At 39.6% G+C, this 20,652-nt stretch overlaps 2 protein-coding genes across 2 annotated transcripts; one reads left to right on the top strand and one right to left on the bottom strand.

Moving 5' to 3' along the window:
- The first annotated feature begins 13,636 nt into the window (after positions 1-13,636).
- On the top strand, positions 13,637-16,887 carry LOC145109067 (uncharacterized). The gene is made up of 2 exons (XM_079046179.1): positions 13,637-13,903; positions 14,302-16,887. Exon 2 carries the CDS (start codon positions 14,329-14,331, stop codon positions 16,723-16,725), a length of 2,397 nt encoding a protein of 798 aa, XP_078902305.1. The 5' UTR covers positions 13,637-13,903; positions 14,302-14,328; the 3' UTR covers positions 16,726-16,887.
- A 67-nt stretch (positions 16,888-16,954) lies between these two features.
- LOC145109068 (cytochrome c oxidase subunit 6a, mitochondrial-like) lies at positions 16,955-18,306 on the bottom strand. Its single transcript, XM_079046180.1, has 4 exons — positions 18,068-18,306; positions 17,690-17,796; positions 17,540-17,582; positions 16,955-17,134 (listed from the first exon to the last, which is right to left on the bottom strand). Exons 1-4 carry the CDS (start codon positions 18,177-18,179, stop codon positions 17,097-17,099), a joined length of 300 nt encoding a protein of 99 aa, XP_078902306.1. The 5' UTR covers positions 18,180-18,306; the 3' UTR covers positions 16,955-17,096.
- Positions 18,307-20,652: the final 2,346 nt, after the last annotated feature.

Here is a 20,652-nt window from a genome sequence, read left to right as displayed (position 1 = left end):
ACGGATACACACGCATACATATCCTAGGGAAAACTCATCCGACTCGCCGAGTTGTTCTTCAACTCGCCGAGTCTTATGGTAATCTTCATCGGACTCGCCGAGTTGTTCATCCAACTCGTCGAGTCCACGGCCATCTTCATGTGACTCGCCGAGTCAACCCTTGCGACTCGCCGAGTCCATTCAGTCCCTTTTTCCATACAGACTTGTTTTGAGCCATGCAGCGGCTCCAAATCACAGATCCAAGCTTCTAAGGCATGCTTATCACGTAAAGTTGCAAACTTTACGTGCATGCATGGCTATAAAGGCTCTAAATGCCTATTTTAAGTTCTTAATGAAACTTCATGCTTAAGAGGGACCTTAATCCTGACCAAAACTGAAACTTTATGCTTATAGAATCCAAGGAGGGTCCAGATCTGAAGTTACAACCTCAGATCTAGCCCATAGCTCATCTTTCCAACTTAATATCTCACCAAAAACCCTAAAACTCAATCAATAGAAGAGATTCACAAGGAAAAAGGCGATTTGGTTACCTCCAGAAGATGATAACTGAGATAAGAGTTGATTCCCACACTCTACTTGCTCCAATCTCCTTCTCCTCTAAGCCTTCTCCCTCCAAGGATCCTCTCTTCAAGCTTCAAACACACAATGGGCACACACACACGTATTAGGGTTTTAAAGGCCTCTCAAAGACTGCAAAGAGGCCATAGGAGGCTTATCATTCCTTAAATAGGGTGCAAAACCCCGAGATTTAGGGTTTCATCTGCCAGTTCCTACTCGTCGAGTTCCTTAGTGGACTCGTCGAGTAGGTCACTAAACACGCGTTCCAGACCCGCTGCTACTAGACGAGTAGGGCAACCAACTCGTCGAGTAGGGCATTAAACCAATTAACCTTTTATTTAAATCCATACCTGGAATCGGGGCATTACAATTCTCCCCCACTTGAACTAGACTTCGTCCTCGAAGTCCGTTGCAGTGAACAACTCCGAGTAATGCTCCCGTATTTCGGCCTCCGTCTCCCACGTCCACTCGGACCCCCTTCGATGCTCCCACTGTACTTTCACCAAAGGTATCTCCTTATTCCTCAGAATCTTCATCTTCTTCTCCAAAATGGCCACAGGTCTCTCCACATAGTTCAGGCGCTCATTGACCTTGACCTGAATATCATTCAGCGATACTACTGCCTCCTGGTCCATAATGCACTTTCGCAGCTGCGGAACGTGGAAAGTGTTGTGTATCCGACTAAGCTCCTCCGGCAGCTCTAGCCTGTAAGCTACCTTGCCAACCCTGGCAATGATCCTGAACGGCCGAATATATCGGGGACCCAATTTTCCCTTCTTCCTGAAGCGAATCACGCCTTTCCAGGGCGAGACCTTCAGGAGTACCATGTCACCCACCTGAAATTCCAACTCAGATCGGCGTCTGTCGGCATAACTCTTCTGCCGACTCTGAGTGGTCTGCAAACGCTGTCTAACCTGGTGGATCTTTTCGGTAGTCTGCAAGAATACCTCCGTACTACCCATCACTTTGTGTCCAACTTCACCCCAACAGACCGGGGTGCGACATGTCTGCCCGTACAACAGCTCGAATGGCGGGGCGCCAAGACTAAAATGGTAGTTGTTGTTGTAGGCGAACTCCGCAAGCGGTAGGTGAGAATCCCAACTCCCACCGAAATCAATGACACACGCCCTCAACATGTCCTCGAGGGTCTGAATAGTCTGTTCGCTCTGGTCGTCTGTCTGTGGGTGGAATGCTGTGCTGAAGTGCAACCGCGTGCCCAGCTCCTCGTGAAACTTTTGCCAGAAGCGGGAGGTAAACCTGACATCCCGATCAGAGACAATGGAAACAGGAACCCCATGGCGAGACACGATCTCGCGAACGTACAATTCGGCCAATTTCTCGGCCGATGAGCTCTCCCGTATAGCCAAGAAGTGGGCACTCTTGGTCAATCGATCCACGATGACCCATATAGCATCAAACCCCTTCGCCGTCCTCGGCAACTTGGTAATAAAATCCATCGTGATCTGTTCCCATTTCCACATGGGAATCTCTAGGGGCTGCAGCTTTCCATGCAGCCTCTGATGCTCGGCCTTGACCATGCTACAGGTCAAGCACCTCTCGACGTACCAAGCGATCTCTCGCTTCATACACGGCCACCAATAGCTCAAACTCAAATCCCGGTACATCTTGGTGGCCCCCGGGTGAATAGAGAAATGAGACTTATGAGCCTCCTCCATAACCGTCTGTCTAACCCCACCAGACATCGGAACCCACACCCGACCGCATCGGTTCAATAGTCCCCGACTATCCTGTACGAACCGGGTATTTCTCACCCTTGATCCTCTCCAGCTTCCAATTCTCTGGTCGCATGCCCTCTACCTGGGTATCTCTGATCAAACTCACAAGCAGAGAATCCACCGCTATCCTCATACATACCGCGGGGGTGGAAAACCCAGCCGACTTGCGGCTCAAAGCATCCGCAACCACATTCGCTTTACCAGGGTGGTAAAGGATCTCGCAATCGTATTCCTTGACTACATCCAGCCACCTGCGCTGCCTCATGTTCAGGTTCGGCTGATCCATGATATGTCTCAAGCTCTTGTGATCCGTGTAAATGGTACAGCGGACCCCATAGAGGTAATGTCTCCATATCTTGAGGGCGAACACCACCGCCCCCAGCTCCAAGTCATGCGTAGGGTATCTCGTCTCATGCGGCTTCAGCTGCCGCGATGCGTAGGCGATCACTCGTCCTCTCTGCATGAGGACCGCTCCTAAACCTGTGATGGATGCATCACAGAACACCACAAAATCTTCAACTCCTTCCGGGAGTGTCAATATTGGTGCCTCACACAAACGCTGACGGAGGGTCTCAAACGCCCTCTGTTGCTCGGGTCCCCACCGGAAATCCACCCCCTTCCTTGTCAGACGAGTGAGGAGTACTGCAATCTTGGAGAAATCCTGTATGAACCTCCGGTAGTACCCTGCCAAACCCAGAAAACTCCTAATATCTGAGGGAGATTTCGGAATCTCCCACTGCATAACCGCCTCGATTTTGGCCGGATCGACCAAAATCCCCTCCTGGTTAACGAGATGTCCAAGGAACTGGACCGCTCGTAACCAAAACTCACACTTCGAGAACTTGGCGTACAGCCGTTCTCGTCTCAGAACTCCCAACAGCTCTCGCAGATGCTCCTAATGTTGCTCTCGGGTCTTGGAATACACCAAGATATCATCTATAAACACTATGACCGAGTGATCAAGCATCGGTCGGCAGACCCGATTCATCAGGTCCATGAATACTGCTGACGCGTTGGTGAGCCCAAACGGCATCACCACGAACTCGTAATGTCCATAACGAGTTCGGAACGCGGTCTTCTCCACGTCCTCCTCTCTGACCCTGACCTGATGATACCCAGACCTCAAGTCTATCTTGGAAAACCAAGATGCGCCCTGTAACTGATCGAAGAGATCGTCTATCCTCGGGAGTGGGTAACGGTTCTTCACCGTCAACTTATTCAACTCCCGGTAATCAATACACATCCGGTGCGAACCGTCCTTCTTTCGGACAAAAAGTATCGGTGCTCCCCATGGAGAACTGCTAGGTCGAATGAACTGCTTGCCCAGCAGTTCCTGTAGCTGCGACGACAGCTCCTGCATCTCTGGTGGTGCCAATCGGTACGGCGCCTTAGCGATAGGGGCCGCACCTGGCACCAGGTCGATCCTGAACTCGACCTGCCTCTCCGGAGGTATCCCTAGCAACTCCTCCGGAAACACATCTGCGAACTCCCTGACTACCGGTACATCGGAAACCGAAATCTGATCCCTGACTCGCGTATCTACCACATACGCTAGATAACCCGCACACCCGTGCTAAATGTACTGCCGAGCCCTGGCAGCTGAACAAAACCCTGATCCCACTCTGGTGTCCTCGCCATATACAATCAGTTCTCCCCCTCTTGGGGTTCGAACTACCACTCGCTGGCCCTCGCAATCAATCATAGCACCGAACCGACTGAGCCAATCCATGCCCACAATCACGCACACCTCCCCCATGGGGATCGGAATCAAATCTATCGGAAAGGACACCCCGAAAATCTCCAAGTCATACCCTCTATAAACTAAAGAAGAAGAAACCCCATGCTCGTTGGCGATAGACACTCGCAACAGACACTCTAGCTCGCCCACAGGCGCACTGAACTCCCTACTAAACGACTGAGATACGAAGGACCGACTCGCCCCCGAGTCAAATAAGACCAAAGCAGGCAAGGAGTTTACTAAAAATGTACCTAATCATAGGTACAACAGATAAGCATACAACAGATATAGGAAACGATATAAAAGATAGAAACATACCAGCCACCATATCTGGTGCTGCCCCGGCCTCCTCTGTTGTAAGCTGAAATGCGCGTCCCTGAGCCTTCGGAGGCTCTGCTCTGCCCTGCCTCCCATTGGTAATCCTCAACGTAGCCGGCGCAGGAGCCTGTGTCGGCTTGGCGGCAAGTAGTGGACAGTTGGCCCTCATGTGACCAACCTGATCGCAGTGATAGCACAACCTCATACCCTGAACTAGGGTGGCCTGGCGACAGTCCTTCGTGTAATGCCCCTCCTTGCCATGCTTGTGGCATCCACTACCAACTCGACACACACCAGAATGACCCTTGCCACACTTCCCACAAGTGCGGCTCTGCTGACCCCCGGTCCTAGTATCAGCGGTCTTAGACCGCTTCGACGCCAGCTGAGAATGTGTCGGGGCCTGCCGCTGTTCTCTCAACTGCTGCTCAATCTCCAACTCACGCCGTCTAGCGGCCTCCTGCAACTCTAGAAGAGTATCACATCGCTGGGTAGACACAAACTGACGGATATCCGTCTTGAGCATGCTCAGATAACGGGTCATCTGAGCCTGCTCTGAAGCAAACTCCGGGCAAAACATCGCCCTCTCAGTGAACATTCGGGTGATCTCCGTCACCGACTCCCCATCCTGTCTCAAACTCAGAAACTCCTGTGCCAATCGCTCCCGCTCAACCCATGGAATGTAACGGGTGCGGAACATATCCCTGAACTGCTCCCAAGTAACAGCAGCTCTCTGATCATCAGTGTACGACCCAGTCGCAAGTCTCCACCAGTCGTTGGCCCCAGACCTAAGCAGGTTCAGAGCACACCTGACCTTCTGGTCAGCAGGACACGAGCAGGTGAAGAAACACCCCTCTACGTCTGAAATCCATCTCATAGCCTTGATGGGATCCTACGTCCCATCAAAAGTAGGGGGCTTCGTGTTATCGAAGTCCCTGTACTGAAAACCTCTACCAACTCCTCCTCCTGCCGCTGATACAGCTGATGCAGCTGTTGCGGCAGCTGTCTCTGCAAGGGCTGTATAGCGCTCATCAAAATACTCCACCATGGCGGTCTTAATCGACCCGAACATCTCCGGTAACTGGGCCCGGAACGCAGCAGCAACCTCATCATGCAGGATCTCCCGAATCCTGGCATCCAACTCCTCTGTACCCATCTGCACCACCGGCTCAGGTGCTGTCGGCCCCTCCTGGCCCCTGTCTCCTGATCCTGATCCCGAACCGGATCCAGCCACAAAGCACCTTGTCATCACCATTCTGAAACATACCACAAGATATCAGATAATCCATGTAAATAACTGGGAGCCAACTCCCTACTAACCCTAGGGATTGTGACTTACTTGACACGCGTATGGGTCCTGTGATTTCAGTAGTACGGGCCCATACTACCTTCCACACCTACCCATATTGGTCTCAAGCATCATCACAATGCCCTAGCTGAATACACAACATGGCGAGCGCTCAACCCTCACCCTAGAGGAAAGATAAACATCTCATAACTGGCCTCCCGGCCTCACTCAACCCTCCTATCCATGAAACTTCCACCAACCCTGCAGCACTAGTGTATGCTAGCCATACATAACGCTGGACCCTATAGACTTTCGAATATCCAATCCTACCCTAAGCTCCCAATCAAACAAGAACAGAACATAAGGCCAAATCAAACATTCTCAGGCTATAAGATCTTAATTATGTACAACTATGATGCATACACTAGCAACTACAGTAATGATGTCAATCTTATATAAAGGAAACCCTAGGCTAGCAGGCATCATGTAATCAGGCAATTCTATCATGCAATTCCTGAAGATCCCTAGCCTAGCACTAACATGTCGTTCTATCATATCACATAATCAGATAACTTGTATGGTATTTTGGGGTCTACTTACTGGCTCCGGCTGATCGTACGCCCTGCATCCTCCTTTATTTATTTTGAAAATCATTTTCAAAATCCTTTCCTTGATGAGACTGGAGTTACACGAGTGCTCCTCCAATTCACTCACACCAAGGCTCTGATACCAACTTGTAATACCCAAAAATTTCGAACAAATTTAAACTTTCAAAACATGTCAAGTTCATCGAAACATTACAACTTTGTTTTCAAAATACATTTTTATCAGAGTATTCCCAAAAACATAAACATAATAGGAAGAGTTGTACGATCATGCCTTCGCCTTGCTGCGATCCCCTGATGTACCTGAAACAATAAACTGAAACTGTAAGCCCGAGAGCTTAGTGAGTTACCCCCAAAATACCGATACACATACAGTCCACGTAACCATGTCACACCATGACATATCATAACAAACTAAACAGAACAGCATGCAATGGGTCCACAGCTTTACAAGCTGGATTACCCCTGGGCCCTCAGTACGAGTCTGGAATGCCTATCGGGCCCTCAGCTCGCATCTGGAATACCATCGAGCCCTCAGTACGAGTCTGGAATGCCTACCGGGCCCTCAGCTCGTATCTGGAATGCTCCCGAGTCCTCAGTATGAGTCTGGAATGCCTACCGGGCCCTCAGCTCATATCTGGAATACTATCGAGTCCTCAGTACGAGTCTGGAATGCCTACCGGGCCCTCAGCTCGTATCTGGAATACTCTAGGGTTTGTTGGCTACCGCACGGAGCAGTACAACCTCAACCCATCCCACCTCACATATCAACATATAACATAACTACTGAGCATGCAATAATCATATAACATTACAGGTAGTCCTACAGATCTACCCAACTGGTATAATTACTAGCATGCAACACTAACTCATACTCAACATCTAACACTGCTAGGATAACATATCCAATGGGCCGGCCTTGGTGCCTTAGACCCCTTAGTATAGTGTGGATAACTCACCTTGCAAATGTCGACTCGGAAGATAAAACCCAACTCTCGAATCACTTGGCACAGGCTCCACCCACCTAACACCAAAGCACAATATACTCATAAGTCCTTAACCTTATAAGGTACTCCATAACCCACTAGTCAACCCCTGGTCAAAGTCAAAGTCCTCAGTCAAGGTCAACAGTCCATGTTGACCCTAACTCGCCGAGTACCCTCGGCTACTCGCCGAGTTCCTTGAAGCACAATCCAACTCGTCGAGTCATCGGGGTGACTCGTCGAGTTGCTTCGATTCTCGTTCAAACTTTAAGGCCACCCGTCGAGTTCCCTCCTTGCAACTCGACGGATACACACGCATACATATCCTAGGGAAAACTCATCCGACTCGCCGAGTTGTTCTTCAACTCGCCGAGTCTTATGGTAATCTTCATCGGACTCGCCGAGTTATTCATCCAACTCGTCGAGTCCACGGCCATCTTCATGTGACTCGCCGAGTCAACCCTTGCGACTCGCCGAGTCCATTCAGTCCCTTTTCCATACAGACTTGTTTTGAGCCATGCAGCGGCTCCAAATCACAGATCCAAGCTTCTAGGGCATGCTTATCACGTAAAGTTGCAAACTTTACGTGCATGCATGGCTATAAAGGCTCTAAATGCCTATTTGAAGTTCTTAATGAAACTTCATGCTCAAGAGGAACCTTAATCCTGACCAAAACTGAAACTTTATGCTTATAGAATCCAAGGAGGGTCCAGATCTGAAGTTACAACCTCAGATCTAGCCCATAGCTCATCTTTCCAACTTAATATCTCACCAAAAACCCTAAAACTCAATCAATTGAAGAGATTCACAAGGAAAAAGGCGATTTGGTTACCTCCAGAAGATGATAACTGAGATAAGAGTTGATTCCCACACTCTACTTGCTCCAATCTCCTTCTCCTCTAAGCCTTCTCCCTCCAATGATCCTCTCTTCAAGCTTCAAACACACAATGGGCACACACACACACGTATTACGGTTTTAAGGGGCTCTCAAAGACTGCAAAGAGGCCATAGGAGGCTTATCATTCCTTAAATAGGGTGCAAAACCCCGAGATATAGGGTTTCATCTGCCAGTTCCTACTCGTCGAGTTCCTTAGTGGACTCGTCGAGTAGGTCACTAAACACGCGTTCCAGACCCGCTGCTACTCGACGAGTAGGGCAACCAACTCGTCGAGTAGGGCATTAAACCAATTAACCTTTTATTTAAATCCATACCTGGAATCGGGGCGTTACATAAATACTAGAGCATTTTTGGAGAACGTTAACCAATCTCTTTCACCAAAATACTTCATCCCATTCTTCGACAAAGTGTCAAGAGAAATCGGATTCTTCCATAGATCTGGAACATAACAACAATCAAGTTTCATACCCATACCATCATGCATCTTGATCTGTATAATGCCAATGCCCTTGATACTACGCATCAAATCTTCATTGTGCCATTTGATATGGCGTTATGTATACATTATTTTAGGTCATTATCTAAATATATTAAGAATAAATGTAATATTTAAAGATAAAAGATATAGATAACGCTTTGAATTGAATAAATACAGATAAATTCATGGCTAAGAGCAAAAGGAAAGTAGTGACACAAGAATAGAGCTAAAGACCAAATTCGAATAGTTGCCAAAACTCAGCAAACGCATCGCGCAAACTCCATTTACATCATATAACACCTATTTTAACCAACAATTACAGGATTTGGTCTATCATGTCCTCCCTCATTGTTCTTGATCAAACTATAGCTTAACTTCAAACCAAAGAGATGAAGAAAATTAAAGATATGTAGCTTGGATATTTAATTTTTAGGATTAAAGGTGATTATTTCTTGTTTAGAACCACCCAAAATCGATTTAGATTAACCCAAAATCGCCCTAGAGCTCTCCTTTTGTTGCTAGGAAGTGATTTGGGAAGAAATTGTCTAAGATGGATAATTATCGTCTTAAGTCATTTGGTGACTCAAAAAGTAGCTAGTACGAAAGTAAAATCCTCTAGGATGATTTTACCAAAATTATCTAATAGTTATAGTTAAATGTTTTTTTTAAAATACTAACTAATTGTAGCATATACAAGGGGTGTTTCGGTTGTCACGAGATGCTCTCGAAGCTATTCTCTTGATCACAATATGGTTCTTTGGAAGTATCAAAATTTAATATTTCTTTTAACAAATACATTATAAAAACGCATTTTTTATAGCATTACAACATGTTCTTTTAACTTATTTTACTAAAAAAACAATTTTAATAGGATGCACAGTCCTCATTTAAAAGTTATTAAAAAATTTGGCTGTACCATATATATATATATATATATATATATATATATATATATATATATATATATATATATATATATATAGGTTTAGGTTCTATGGAAAACAAAAAACCCTAAAAATCATAAAAATACATAAAAAAAATACTTAGAGATCACAACTCTTGTTTTTTGACTTTATATATACAAAAATCGCTACTTTTTCATTAAATTCACTGAAAAAAAATTTGAAAAAGTAAATACATAAATAAATAAAAATAAAAATAAAAAAATTAATTTTTTATTTTTTTCAGCGAATATGTAAAAATACTTGCGATGTTTTGGTAAAAAAAAGTCAAAAAAAATATTTGTGATCTCTAAGTATTTTTTATGCATTTTTATGATTTTTAGGGTTTTTTTTTGTTTTCCATATAACCCTTCTCTCTCTCTCTCTCTCTCTCTCTCTCTCTCTCTCTCTCTCTCTCTCTCTCTCTCTATATATATATATATATATATATATATATATATATATATATATATATATATATATATATATATATATATATATAGGCTTAGGTTATTGTATTCTAACTAATTATTGTATGGATGTATGAATGATTGTGGGTCAATCATTTTAAGTATTTTAAGAAAGTGATTAGTAAATATTATTGAATTAAAAATAACTGAAATATACAATCTAATTTCACTATAAGGGTATTTTAGTCAATTGAAATAAATTTAAAAAAGGAAAATTCCATATTTTTAAGGATAATTAATTCTCCTGATTTAAAATTTCTGATTTTTTTAATTAATTCAAATTTAATTTTAACATAATTTTTAATTATACCGGATTTTATTCCGTCGGAATGACATTCTTTTAGAATGGCGGTTTATGACATCCTTTAAGAAGACATAAATAAGAAGAAAACATGAAGAAGTATATTATGAAAGAATACACAAAATTGATTCTTGAAATAATAATATATCAAATAATTACATTGTATGATTGTGATGCAAAAAAAACATTCTTGAACAATAACATTCTGAAAAAATAACAAGTGTAATTCTTAAAAAATAAATAAATAAATAAATAAATAAACATTCTTATATTGTGAATGTGATGAATCTTTGATTCATTCTTCAAGTCATTCATTCGTGCCCTTGATCATAACATTTTATGAGAATAACTGTCATGAAATCATATTCTGTCAGAATAAGTGGCATTTCGAGAGAAACATCTATTACAAAAAAAATAATAAGAAAAAAATTCTAAAAGAATCATTAAATCTAAAGTGCAATTACCATTTAATTCTAACAGAATATGACATTTTAAACTTTGGCAGAATGCATACAACATTTAAAAATATCAATATGGGTTGTAATTCTGACAGAATAATTAGGGCAATAAAATATGATCATAATATGTAAAGACAATTCTAGACCACACGAGTTGCTAGTAATTATGACAGAATGCATACCACATGGTTAGATTCTTTTTTAGACATTTTAACAAACACTTGTTTGGCATTATCATAAAACAAGTCAAATGGTTAGTATCGATTTCTTAATCGTAAAAATTACCAAACAAAATAGGCCCAAAGAAAAAAAAAGTCAATACAAAAACCCATATGAGACAAAAATCGTGAGTATATAGGATGTTAGAGTGAATTAAAAAACGAGAAAATTGCAAATTTAGCCAAATACACTAATTACTTTGTGGAAAATAGCCAAAAAAAACTCAAATTACAAAAATAGCCCTTAAAATCGCAGATGAATTAAACCCATCTGCGATTTTGTCCTTCCATCTGCGAACGTACAAGTGCCTAAAGCACAGATGTGTTTTAGGCACTTGTACGTTCGCAGATAGAAAAGTCTATCTGTGATTTTGTAAAGTACATCCGCGATTTCGTGGGATCTAGTATTAAAAACATTTTTTTTCTTCATTTTTCATTCTCTTTCTTGGAGAAATTCTCTCTCTCTATCTCTGCGAATTACTTAGAGCTATCATGGATGATATCATGGACGATTTCCATAGAGATGTTTTAAACAAATTTTCTAAAAAAATAACAACAAAAATGATAATTTTTTGAAAAAATTTATATATAATAAGGTTGTTTTGTAGTCAAACCTATCAATTTCGTAGTCAAAATAAAAAAAAAACAAAAAAACAAAAAAAGAATTCACAAAATCGCAGGTCAAAAGGAGAGGAAATCGCAGATGGACATAATCCATCTGCGATTTTAGGCTGAAAATGGGGTATATATACAGCGAAAAAAAAAACCAACTGCGAACGTACACGTGGCTAAAGCACGTCTGTGCTTTAGCTACTTGTACGTTCGTAGATGGCATGGCGAAATCGCGGATGGATTATACCCATTTGCGATTTTAGTGGCTAAAAATACAATTTTGGTTTTTTTTTTTGCTATTTTCAACAAAATAATTAGTGTATTTGGCTAAATTTGCAATTTTCTCTTAAAAAACAATGAAACATAAAATAAATTAGTTCACCGCTTTGACATATGAAATTATACCCATTAACACATGAACTATTTTGTGATTTGATTAATACAAAAACCCATTAATATAAACTGAAAACAATTGGAATGCAATTTATAATCTAACCTATTGAATCAAAACATTATCAAATTAAATAATTAACATAACACCACAAATTAAGATGCTATCGAGGAATTAAATATAATTAGATATAAAAGCAATTGTCGGTCAAAAGTAAAATCAAAATATGTCATTTAGAGATAAAAAACTGAAATTAAACTAACCTTATAGACTTGAAATCGTGAATATCAATCTTCGCTATATGTTATAAACCTCAACCGTTCACAAATCCAATAGCTTTTTTCGTTTTCAGAGTTTGATTCAAAAAAACGAGATGAATATCAACATCATGATATCTAATCGTATAATCGGCGCCATACTAGATGGATCAGATGCAGAAAAGAAATGAATCCAATGGGGAGGTTGACGGCAATGGTGGTTTGATGGAGGCTGATCCGGCACCTCCTAAAAAAATCGGAGCGTAGTTTAGGTTTATTGATAGAAGCCAAATTTAAGGAATTCATCCATTAAATAAAGGATATTAGTTTTTTATTTTGGATATTAATTAATACGTATACGTAATATTACTAATCTATCATTATTAATATATTTAATTATTTAATTATTTATTTAATTTTGATTGACTCACAATCATTCATACATCCATATAATAATTAATTAGAATACTTGAACCTACCTATATATATATATATATATATATATATATATATATATAATTTACTCTTAGGCTACGGGATGTGGCTCACCACCACCCCGGGATGACTCGGCGCACGCCATCCCGCCTCCTCGAGTGGCGAACACAACCCCACTGAGTAGGGTGCATGACCCTCATTTAAAAGTGGGCCCCGTCGTATATTATAAGCGAAAAAAGTTCATTCCTTTTGAAAAAATGCATATTTGGTCCCCACTTTTAACATTTTTTGCACCCAAATTGTTTAAAAATCAAAAATTAAAAAAATAATAAAAAAACAACTTGAAATTCATATATAACAATTACCATTATTTATTAGTTAATATTTATACAAAGTGTTCCTTCTATATTGTAGTTCTGAATCCATCATTTAACTCAACAAATGTTTTTTTTTCTATATCATAGTTCTGGATCCGCCACTTAACTCAGCAAATGCATTATGCAATTACTTGAAGATGAGTGAAAACCTCTCTTCTCCTTTACTTGGCACCCTACTCTGTTAGCTTGATAAAAGAGGTCCAACAACACTAGAATCACTCTCGGAGCTAAGTTGAAGTTAAAGAATAACACCAATCTCTTAGAGCAACTCCAACCATTTGTAAAAAATCACCATTTTTATGTTTTAGAGGCCAAGAATCCTCCAAACGACCTTCAAATGTAACACCATTTTTGTGTTAACTCCCTTTTAATACCAAATATGAAGGTTAAATATGATGAAAAACACAATTTTAGAGGTAGGAGTTGAATCACACTTTTAATGTTAGAGAAATTTTCATTTCTCCCGGAAAAATACCCAAAAAAAGAGGTATTTCAACTTTCAAGTCGGTGGAGTGAAAAAAATAAAGGTGGAACACGTTGACTTGTAGACATTCACATAAATAGACAACGTAACCCGTAAAACAACACTTTCATAGATCGGATCTAACCCTGAGAGAGAGAGACTGCACCATTGCTGCTTCTGTTGCGAAGACAACAAGAGAAGGTAAAAGTATCCACCAATTTCTAGGTCAGAAGCTAGATTCATCAATCAAGCTTCGAAATTTACTTGCTACCATACGCAACTTCAATCTCAAGTTTCCAGTAAATTAAGGCCACCAGTCATTGTAGAGATCGCAGTTCCACGCCGCAGGTTTTTCAACTGTCTGGAGTAATTTCACAAAAGGTAATCTTCACTTTTGCATCTTCAAGCTTCAACTAGCATCTAATCAAGCATTTTTGGTTCTACAATGACTTCGCATTGATTGATTACCTTTTCTGTTTGAATTACTTCTACACATTTTCGCTTTCGATCTCAATCGATTTGTGTTTTCCATTCCGGTAGTGTTATAAGTTATTCCCTCTGATTAAATCAATATTCATTGCGAGATATGATTCTATTTTACTTCATTTCAATCCTAGGGTTTCGGTAGTTCTTTCATAGATTCTCCATTTAAGTCTCATTAATTTCTCTTCTATTTTCGCTACTGTGCTTTAAAAATTAAGTTTAGATCTATACAATTCAGATCATTACGAAGTTAGATCTACAAAATAAAAATCTAATGTATGTTAAAACTGTTACAGATTTGCGACGATCATAATTCATAAGTCATGTTCAAGCAATCACCACGCAGAAACGGTAGAAACAAAGGATTGAAGATAAAACATGTGTTACAGATCTGTGTTTTGCTTGGTGTAAGCATATGGTTGCTTTACCAACTACAGCACTCAAAGAAACCAGCATCTGTGACAAGCATCTCGGAGAGATTATTACAGAATGACGATAACACTGACACAATCAAATTAGGGAGAAAGGGGCTTCTTACACCTAAAGTGGAGGAAGTGAACGATGATCACCATGAAGATGAAGAAGTAGATGAAAACAACCCTGAAGAGCTTGTTCATGATCATGATCGTGATACCAGTGAGGAAGATGAAGAAGGGAATAATGAACAGGAGAAAACTGAAGAGGAAAATGGTGTGAAAGATACAGAAGAAGGGGAAAGTGAAAAGGAAGATGGGATTGAAAAGATGAATGAGACTGAAAACGAAAGTGAAAATGAAAGTGAAGAGAGTAAACATGAAGATGAAGAAGATAATAATAATTTAGGTTCATCGGTGGATCAAAATGAGGAAAAAAGTGATGGAAATGATCAAAGTGTGAGAGAGGAGAATAGAAAAGGAGATGATGCTTCAAGTGAAGTGATTGATGAGTCTCAGAAGACAGGGGAAACTGAATCAAAAGAGCATACTGTGTTTACAGACTCTACAAATGCTGCACAAACCGAGTCAACTCAGACAGAAGGTTCCGACACTACCAACACTGAGTCAACTCAGACAGAGTCCAAGGAGGGAACTGAAGGCGATAGTGGTACAAACAATGAAGGAGGTTCGGACTCAAACTCGAACTCGAACTCAGCACAAAATGAGTCGACTCAGACAGAGTCTAGTAATAATGGAGATAGTTCTGAGTCAACAGAAACTGGAACTGAGTCAAAGGATGAAAGTGGAAGTAGCAATAATGAAGCGAACTCAGCACAAAACGAGTCAACACAGAGTGAGTCGAATGAGCAAAGTGGAAGCACGGAATCTACCAACAATGGGGAGAGTTCTGAGTCGAACTCATCACAAAATGAGTCGACTCAGACGGAGTCCAAGGAGCAAATTGAGTCAACACAAGAGTCCAAGGAGGAAACTGTGAGTACAGACTCTACCTCCAATGGAGAAAGTTCTGAGTCAAACTCAGCTCAAAACGAGTCAACCCAGACTGAGTCTAAGGAGCAAACTCAAGGTACAGACTCTAACAACAATGAAGGAAGTTCGGAGTCAAACTCATCGCAAAATGAGTCAACCCAGACTGAGTCTACTGAACAAACTCAAAGTACAGCCTCTAACAACAATGGAGGAAGTTCTGAGTCAAACTCAGCACAAAATGAGTCAACACAGACAGAGTCCAATGAGCAAACTCAAAGCACCGACTCAAACCCGTCGACTCAGACAGAGTCCAATGAGCAAAATCAAAGCACAGACTCAAACTCAGCACAAAACGAGTCAACTCAGACCAATGAGCAAACTCAAAATACATACTCTGACAACAATGGATCGAGTTCTGAATCAAACTCAGCACAAAGCGAGTCAACTCAGACACAATCCACTGAGCAAACTCAAAGCACAGACTCCAACAACAATGGAGCGAGTTCTGATACAAACACATCACAAAACGAGTCGACCCAGACAGAATCCAACGAGCAGACTCAGAGCACAGATTCAAACTCAGCACAAAACGAGTCGACTCAGACAGAGTCTAATGACCAAACTCAAAACACAGATTTAAACACAAACTCAGCACAAAACAACGAGTCAACCCAGACAGAGCCCAATGAGCAAACTCAAAGCACGGAATCTAATAATGGAGCGAGTTCAGAGTCAAACTCAGCACAGAACGAGTCAACTCAGACAGAGTCCAATGAGCAAACTCAAAACACAGATTCAAATGCAAACCCATCACAAAACGAGTCAACAACTCAAACAGAATCCAATGACCAAACCCAAAACACTGATTCAAATTCAAACTCAGCACAAAAGGAGTCAACCCAGACAGATTCTAACAATGGAGCGAGTTCAGATTCAAACTCAGCACAAAATGAGTCAACCCAGACAGATTCTAACAATGGAGCAAGTTCGGATTCAAACTCAGCACAAAACGAGTCAACTCAAACAGAGTCCAATGAACAAACTCAAAGCACAGACTCTAATTCAAATGGATCAAACGAGCAAACTCAGAGCACAGACGCCAACTCCAACAACAATGGAGCGAGTTCAGAGTCAAACTCAGCAGAAAACGAGTCAACTCAGACAGAATCCAATGAGTCTAACAACAACAATGAAGTGAGTTCAGATTCTTCATTACCACAAGATGTGAAAGATGGTCGAACAGATCTTGAAACATTGCCACAAACTGGAAATGAAGGAAGCAACACTCATGATACAGCAACAGCAGAAGAGTAAAGCTAAGCAACTCATCTCTCTCACATTATATGCTTTTTTATGCGTTACATTTCATTCTTTTTGTGTTGTTGAATGCACGTGTAATGTAATCTAGTATTTTACTTTGTTGGTTTTGAGGGTTTTTAAATTTCTTTTTAGTAGAAATGTTATTTAATTTACTTACGGATATTGTTTGGAATAAGATTTTTGTAATTATCTATATAAAGTTATTTATAATTTTGGTGTATAGTAGATAAATACATTAATTATTTTTTGTTACAAAAAAAATCAACAGATGTTTGGATAACAAAGCATCCTCAAACTCTTTATTTTCATAAACACTAGCGAAGGTTTTTAAAGGAAGTGTAGTGACATAAATATCACCAAATCATTTAATGGTGTTCCTTGACTTCAAAGAGCCCATCTGGACCTGAAAATAAAAACCATGGTAAAATATTATTAAATAAAAACTTTTATTTAAAATATCATAAGGAATTAACATAAAGAATTATTATTTTTTTTAGTTTTATAGAAAATATAAATATACAAAATTTAGACATTTGGTAAAATATTATTAAATAAAAACTTTGGTAACAGCTAAAATACATAAATATATTAAATACTATTGTAATATTTATTTATTATCATTTTTATAGCGAACATATGTTAAGCTTTTTAGGTTTTTGCACGAAAAGTTACAATGAAAATGCTAAATGGTGTAAGGTGAGCATCGATATAAGATGTGGACAAGTCAACTTTAAAATATGATATTAATCCAAATCAAAGAGAAATTCAGTAATAATGAAACGCATAGCAGTTGCATAGAGAAACATACCCCATGGAAACTCCTTGTTACGAATGTGCAAGTATGGATATGGCTGCAATACAAGCATATAGATCACATAAGATATTTATCCACATAACTTATCAAAGGAACAAATGTTATAACAAACTGTGATAACTAATAACAAAAAACTGAGCTTACAGGTGGTTCATCGAAATGAGGATGTCCTTTTGATAGATTAACGAATGCAAGAATCGAGGAAGCAGCAATCGCTACGTATGTGATCTTCTCCCACTTTGCAGCTTCGCCTGTGTTTACGCAAATCAAATCATATCATAACAACGATCAATAAGACATGATCCTGATTCCGGATCAAATCAAATCAAATGCTTCAATCATCGAACATTTTCCGTTTTCGAAACTGAGAGACGTAAATCACAGTGAAAACCTAAATTTGACGGATGTTGATTAACATTACTTGATCAAACAGAACAATGAAGAAACAAATTTCAGAGATGAGAGAAGATTATTGTTATGCATTTAACGGAATATGAATTGTCAGAGACGGGATGATCTTACGAGCTTCTTCATCAACCGATGCGCCGGAAGAAAACGATCTCTTGGATGCCGGATTCGCGCGCGCAACTCCGAGAGCCTTCCGGAGACTGGACCTTGCAATCGCCGACGCCATCTTTCGCTTGTTCAATTTTCCGATCCGAAATTAAGGTTATGAAGTAGTGATTCGCTAACGGATTATGAAGACGGATTAAGGAGAGCAAATATGTAATTGTAGAGGGCCCATCGAGGCCCAAGCAGTGGGACGTATATAAATGGATTAATGGTTATTTTTAGCAAAATTAACAAGAAAGCATGGGACGGGGGTGTTTAGTAAAATATAGTTCGTAGTTAGATAAAGGAGAAATGACACATTGGTCCAACCATCTATTTTGAATGGGATAATGACTTGAAAAGGTAACGAACTATTGAAATTGTTCACATTTTACCCTTATGACTGGTTGTTGCCGGTCATAAGGGTAAAATGTGAACAGTTTCAATAGTTTAGTGGCAAATAGATAACGAAAAAAAGTTTAGTGACTAAATATGAACAAAATCGAAAGTTCGTTTCCCTTTAAAAAGTTCAATGACTAAATGTGAACAAACTTCTTCTTGTATTATGTTTTAGCAAATTATTTATTTTTGTTAAATTGTAGCAACATTTGTTGATGAAGAAATCTATGAAATAAAAAAAAAACAAAAAACTGAAACCGAAATAAAAAACCAATGGTTTGACATTTTCCAAAATAAAAAATCAAAATTTTCAATCTGATTTTGGTTTTACAAAAAAATGAATCATTCTCACTGATGTGAATTATGACCATTGGTTTGGCATGCGGAATTAAAGAACACAGTGATTTGGGTGTTTAAGAGATGCATTCGATTATGAAAGGTGTTTACAAAAAAGGATCTAGATCTAAATCTACATAATTAACACACACTAACACTCTCAATGTTACATCTCTCAAGCACACATCTACATGTGGTATAGACTCACCTTATATAGAGGTGTTTACATGTCTCTCTCTCTCTCTCTCTCTCTCTCTCTCTCTCTCTCTCTCATGTCATAAAGATGGAGTTTTGGATAGAAAATTCTGAATTAAGCGTTTTCTCATTCCCTTTTTATAATCATTTTTCGATTATAAAAAAAAAGGGGGGGGGGGGGGGGGGATTTAGATATGGAAATCCGAAAGTTGAATTTTTGTAAAACCAAAATCACATTGGAAAATTGTGATTTTTTATTTTTGAAAATACCAAACCATTGGTTTTTTATTTCGGTTTCGGATTTTCGTTTTTTTTAATATATTTTTCGGGGTTTTGTTTTTTTTGTTTCATAGATTTCTTCATCAACAAATGTTGCTACAGTTAAACAAAAATAAATAGTTTGCTAAAACATAATACAAGAGGAAGTTTGTTCACATTTAGTCATTGAACTTTTTAGAGGGAAACAAACTTTCGATTTTGTTCACATTTAGTCACTAAACTTTTTTTCGTTATCTATTTGCCACTAAACTATTGAAACTGTTCACATTTTACCCTTATGACCGGCTGTTGTGAACAAAGTCGAAAGTTCGTTACCCTTTCAAGTCATTATCCCATTTTGAATTTGAAAAATCAATTTCATAATTTATTTCCGTGCTTTATGAGGAATAAACTCTGAAATAACCTGTTATTTTGGTCCTTATAAACTGTATTAACCAATTTTATATGTCACTTAAGCATTTTTCCATTTAAAAATCCAAATCACATTGTGAGCTTGTTCCTTTCTCACTTTACATTTAAATATCCGAGATGAATTCATGTTATCTTTAGATTTCGAGGTGTTAAGCACCGTATCTTCATTGATGGTGTTTTTTTGTGTCTCATCAATTTTACTTTCTTCAACAGGATGTGTCAACAAACCGAACTCTGAAGGTTTTGAAGGTTCGAGTCCTAACAAATCTTCATTTTTCCAATGCGGTTATACTCTTTCTCAACATTCAGATTCTACAAACAAAATAGAACATTTGTCATCCATTTCTTTGCTTTTATAAACACTTTGACCTGATAAAGTCGACAAAAAACAAAAACATCGTTCTTACTGTGGGCTTAGGCATAAGGTCAACAGTTTCAACAAAATGATTTGATTTCGCTGGAGCTGGTTTAGGTAGTTGTGGTGTCAAATTCAATGCATAAATTAGTGCTTCTGAGACACGATCTTTTTTCTCCATCGTCATACTTAAATCTTGCTTAACACCCCGTTATTCCATCGACGACAAAGGTGGCGAAGGTGGTGTCGACTCTTTAGGAATACATGACTCATTCACCTGGTTTTGTAATTGTAAACTCATTCACCTGTTGAATGCACATTTTGAATTCAATCAGCAGGTCTCTACGTCTCTGCAGAAACAAAGTTTTAACCATCACTTCGTTTTCTTGTTCCCTGAAGAAACACCACGATTCACCTCTCATCACCACACACTCATTCAAACCAAGAACACAAACTTTGAGTTGAAGTTCATCAAGAACTTTTGAAACAATAAACAAACAGTTAAAGATCGATTTCACTAAAAAAACGTGCTCTTTTTTTATGTGTGAAATAACGTTTGGCTTGAACTCTATCAGTTTTT

Source organism: Lactuca virosa, chromosome 4 (genome assembly GCF_052849685.1).
Source record: "Lactuca virosa cultivar CGN04683 chromosome 4, Lactuca_virosa_CGN04683_v6, whole genome shotgun sequence".
NCBI classification, from domain to species: Eukaryota; Viridiplantae; Streptophyta; class Magnoliopsida; order Asterales; family Asteraceae; genus Lactuca; species Lactuca virosa.
The sequence above is the reverse complement of the archived record's forward strand: the minus strand, read 5'-3'. Positions and strand labels throughout refer to the sequence as shown.

Excerpts from the sequence above, each read along its gene's own strand:
- LOC145109067 (XM_079046179.1), top strand. The coding sequence starts at position 14,329 with ATGTTCAAGCAATCACCACGCAGAAACGGTAGAAACAAAGGATTGAAG.
- LOC145109068 (XM_079046180.1), bottom strand. The coding sequence starts at position 18,179 with ATGGCGTCGGCGATTGCAAGGTCCAGTCTCCGGAAGGCTCTCGGAGTT. Across the intron at positions 17,797-18,067 it reads ATCGGTTGATGAAGAAGCTC|GCGAAGCTGCAAAGTGGGAG; the intron begins GTAAGATCATCC and ends GCGTAAACACAG. Across the intron at positions 17,583-17,689 it reads CTCATTTCGATGAACCACCT|CCATATCCATACTTGCACAT; the intron begins GTAAGCTCAGTT and ends CTTGTATTGCAG.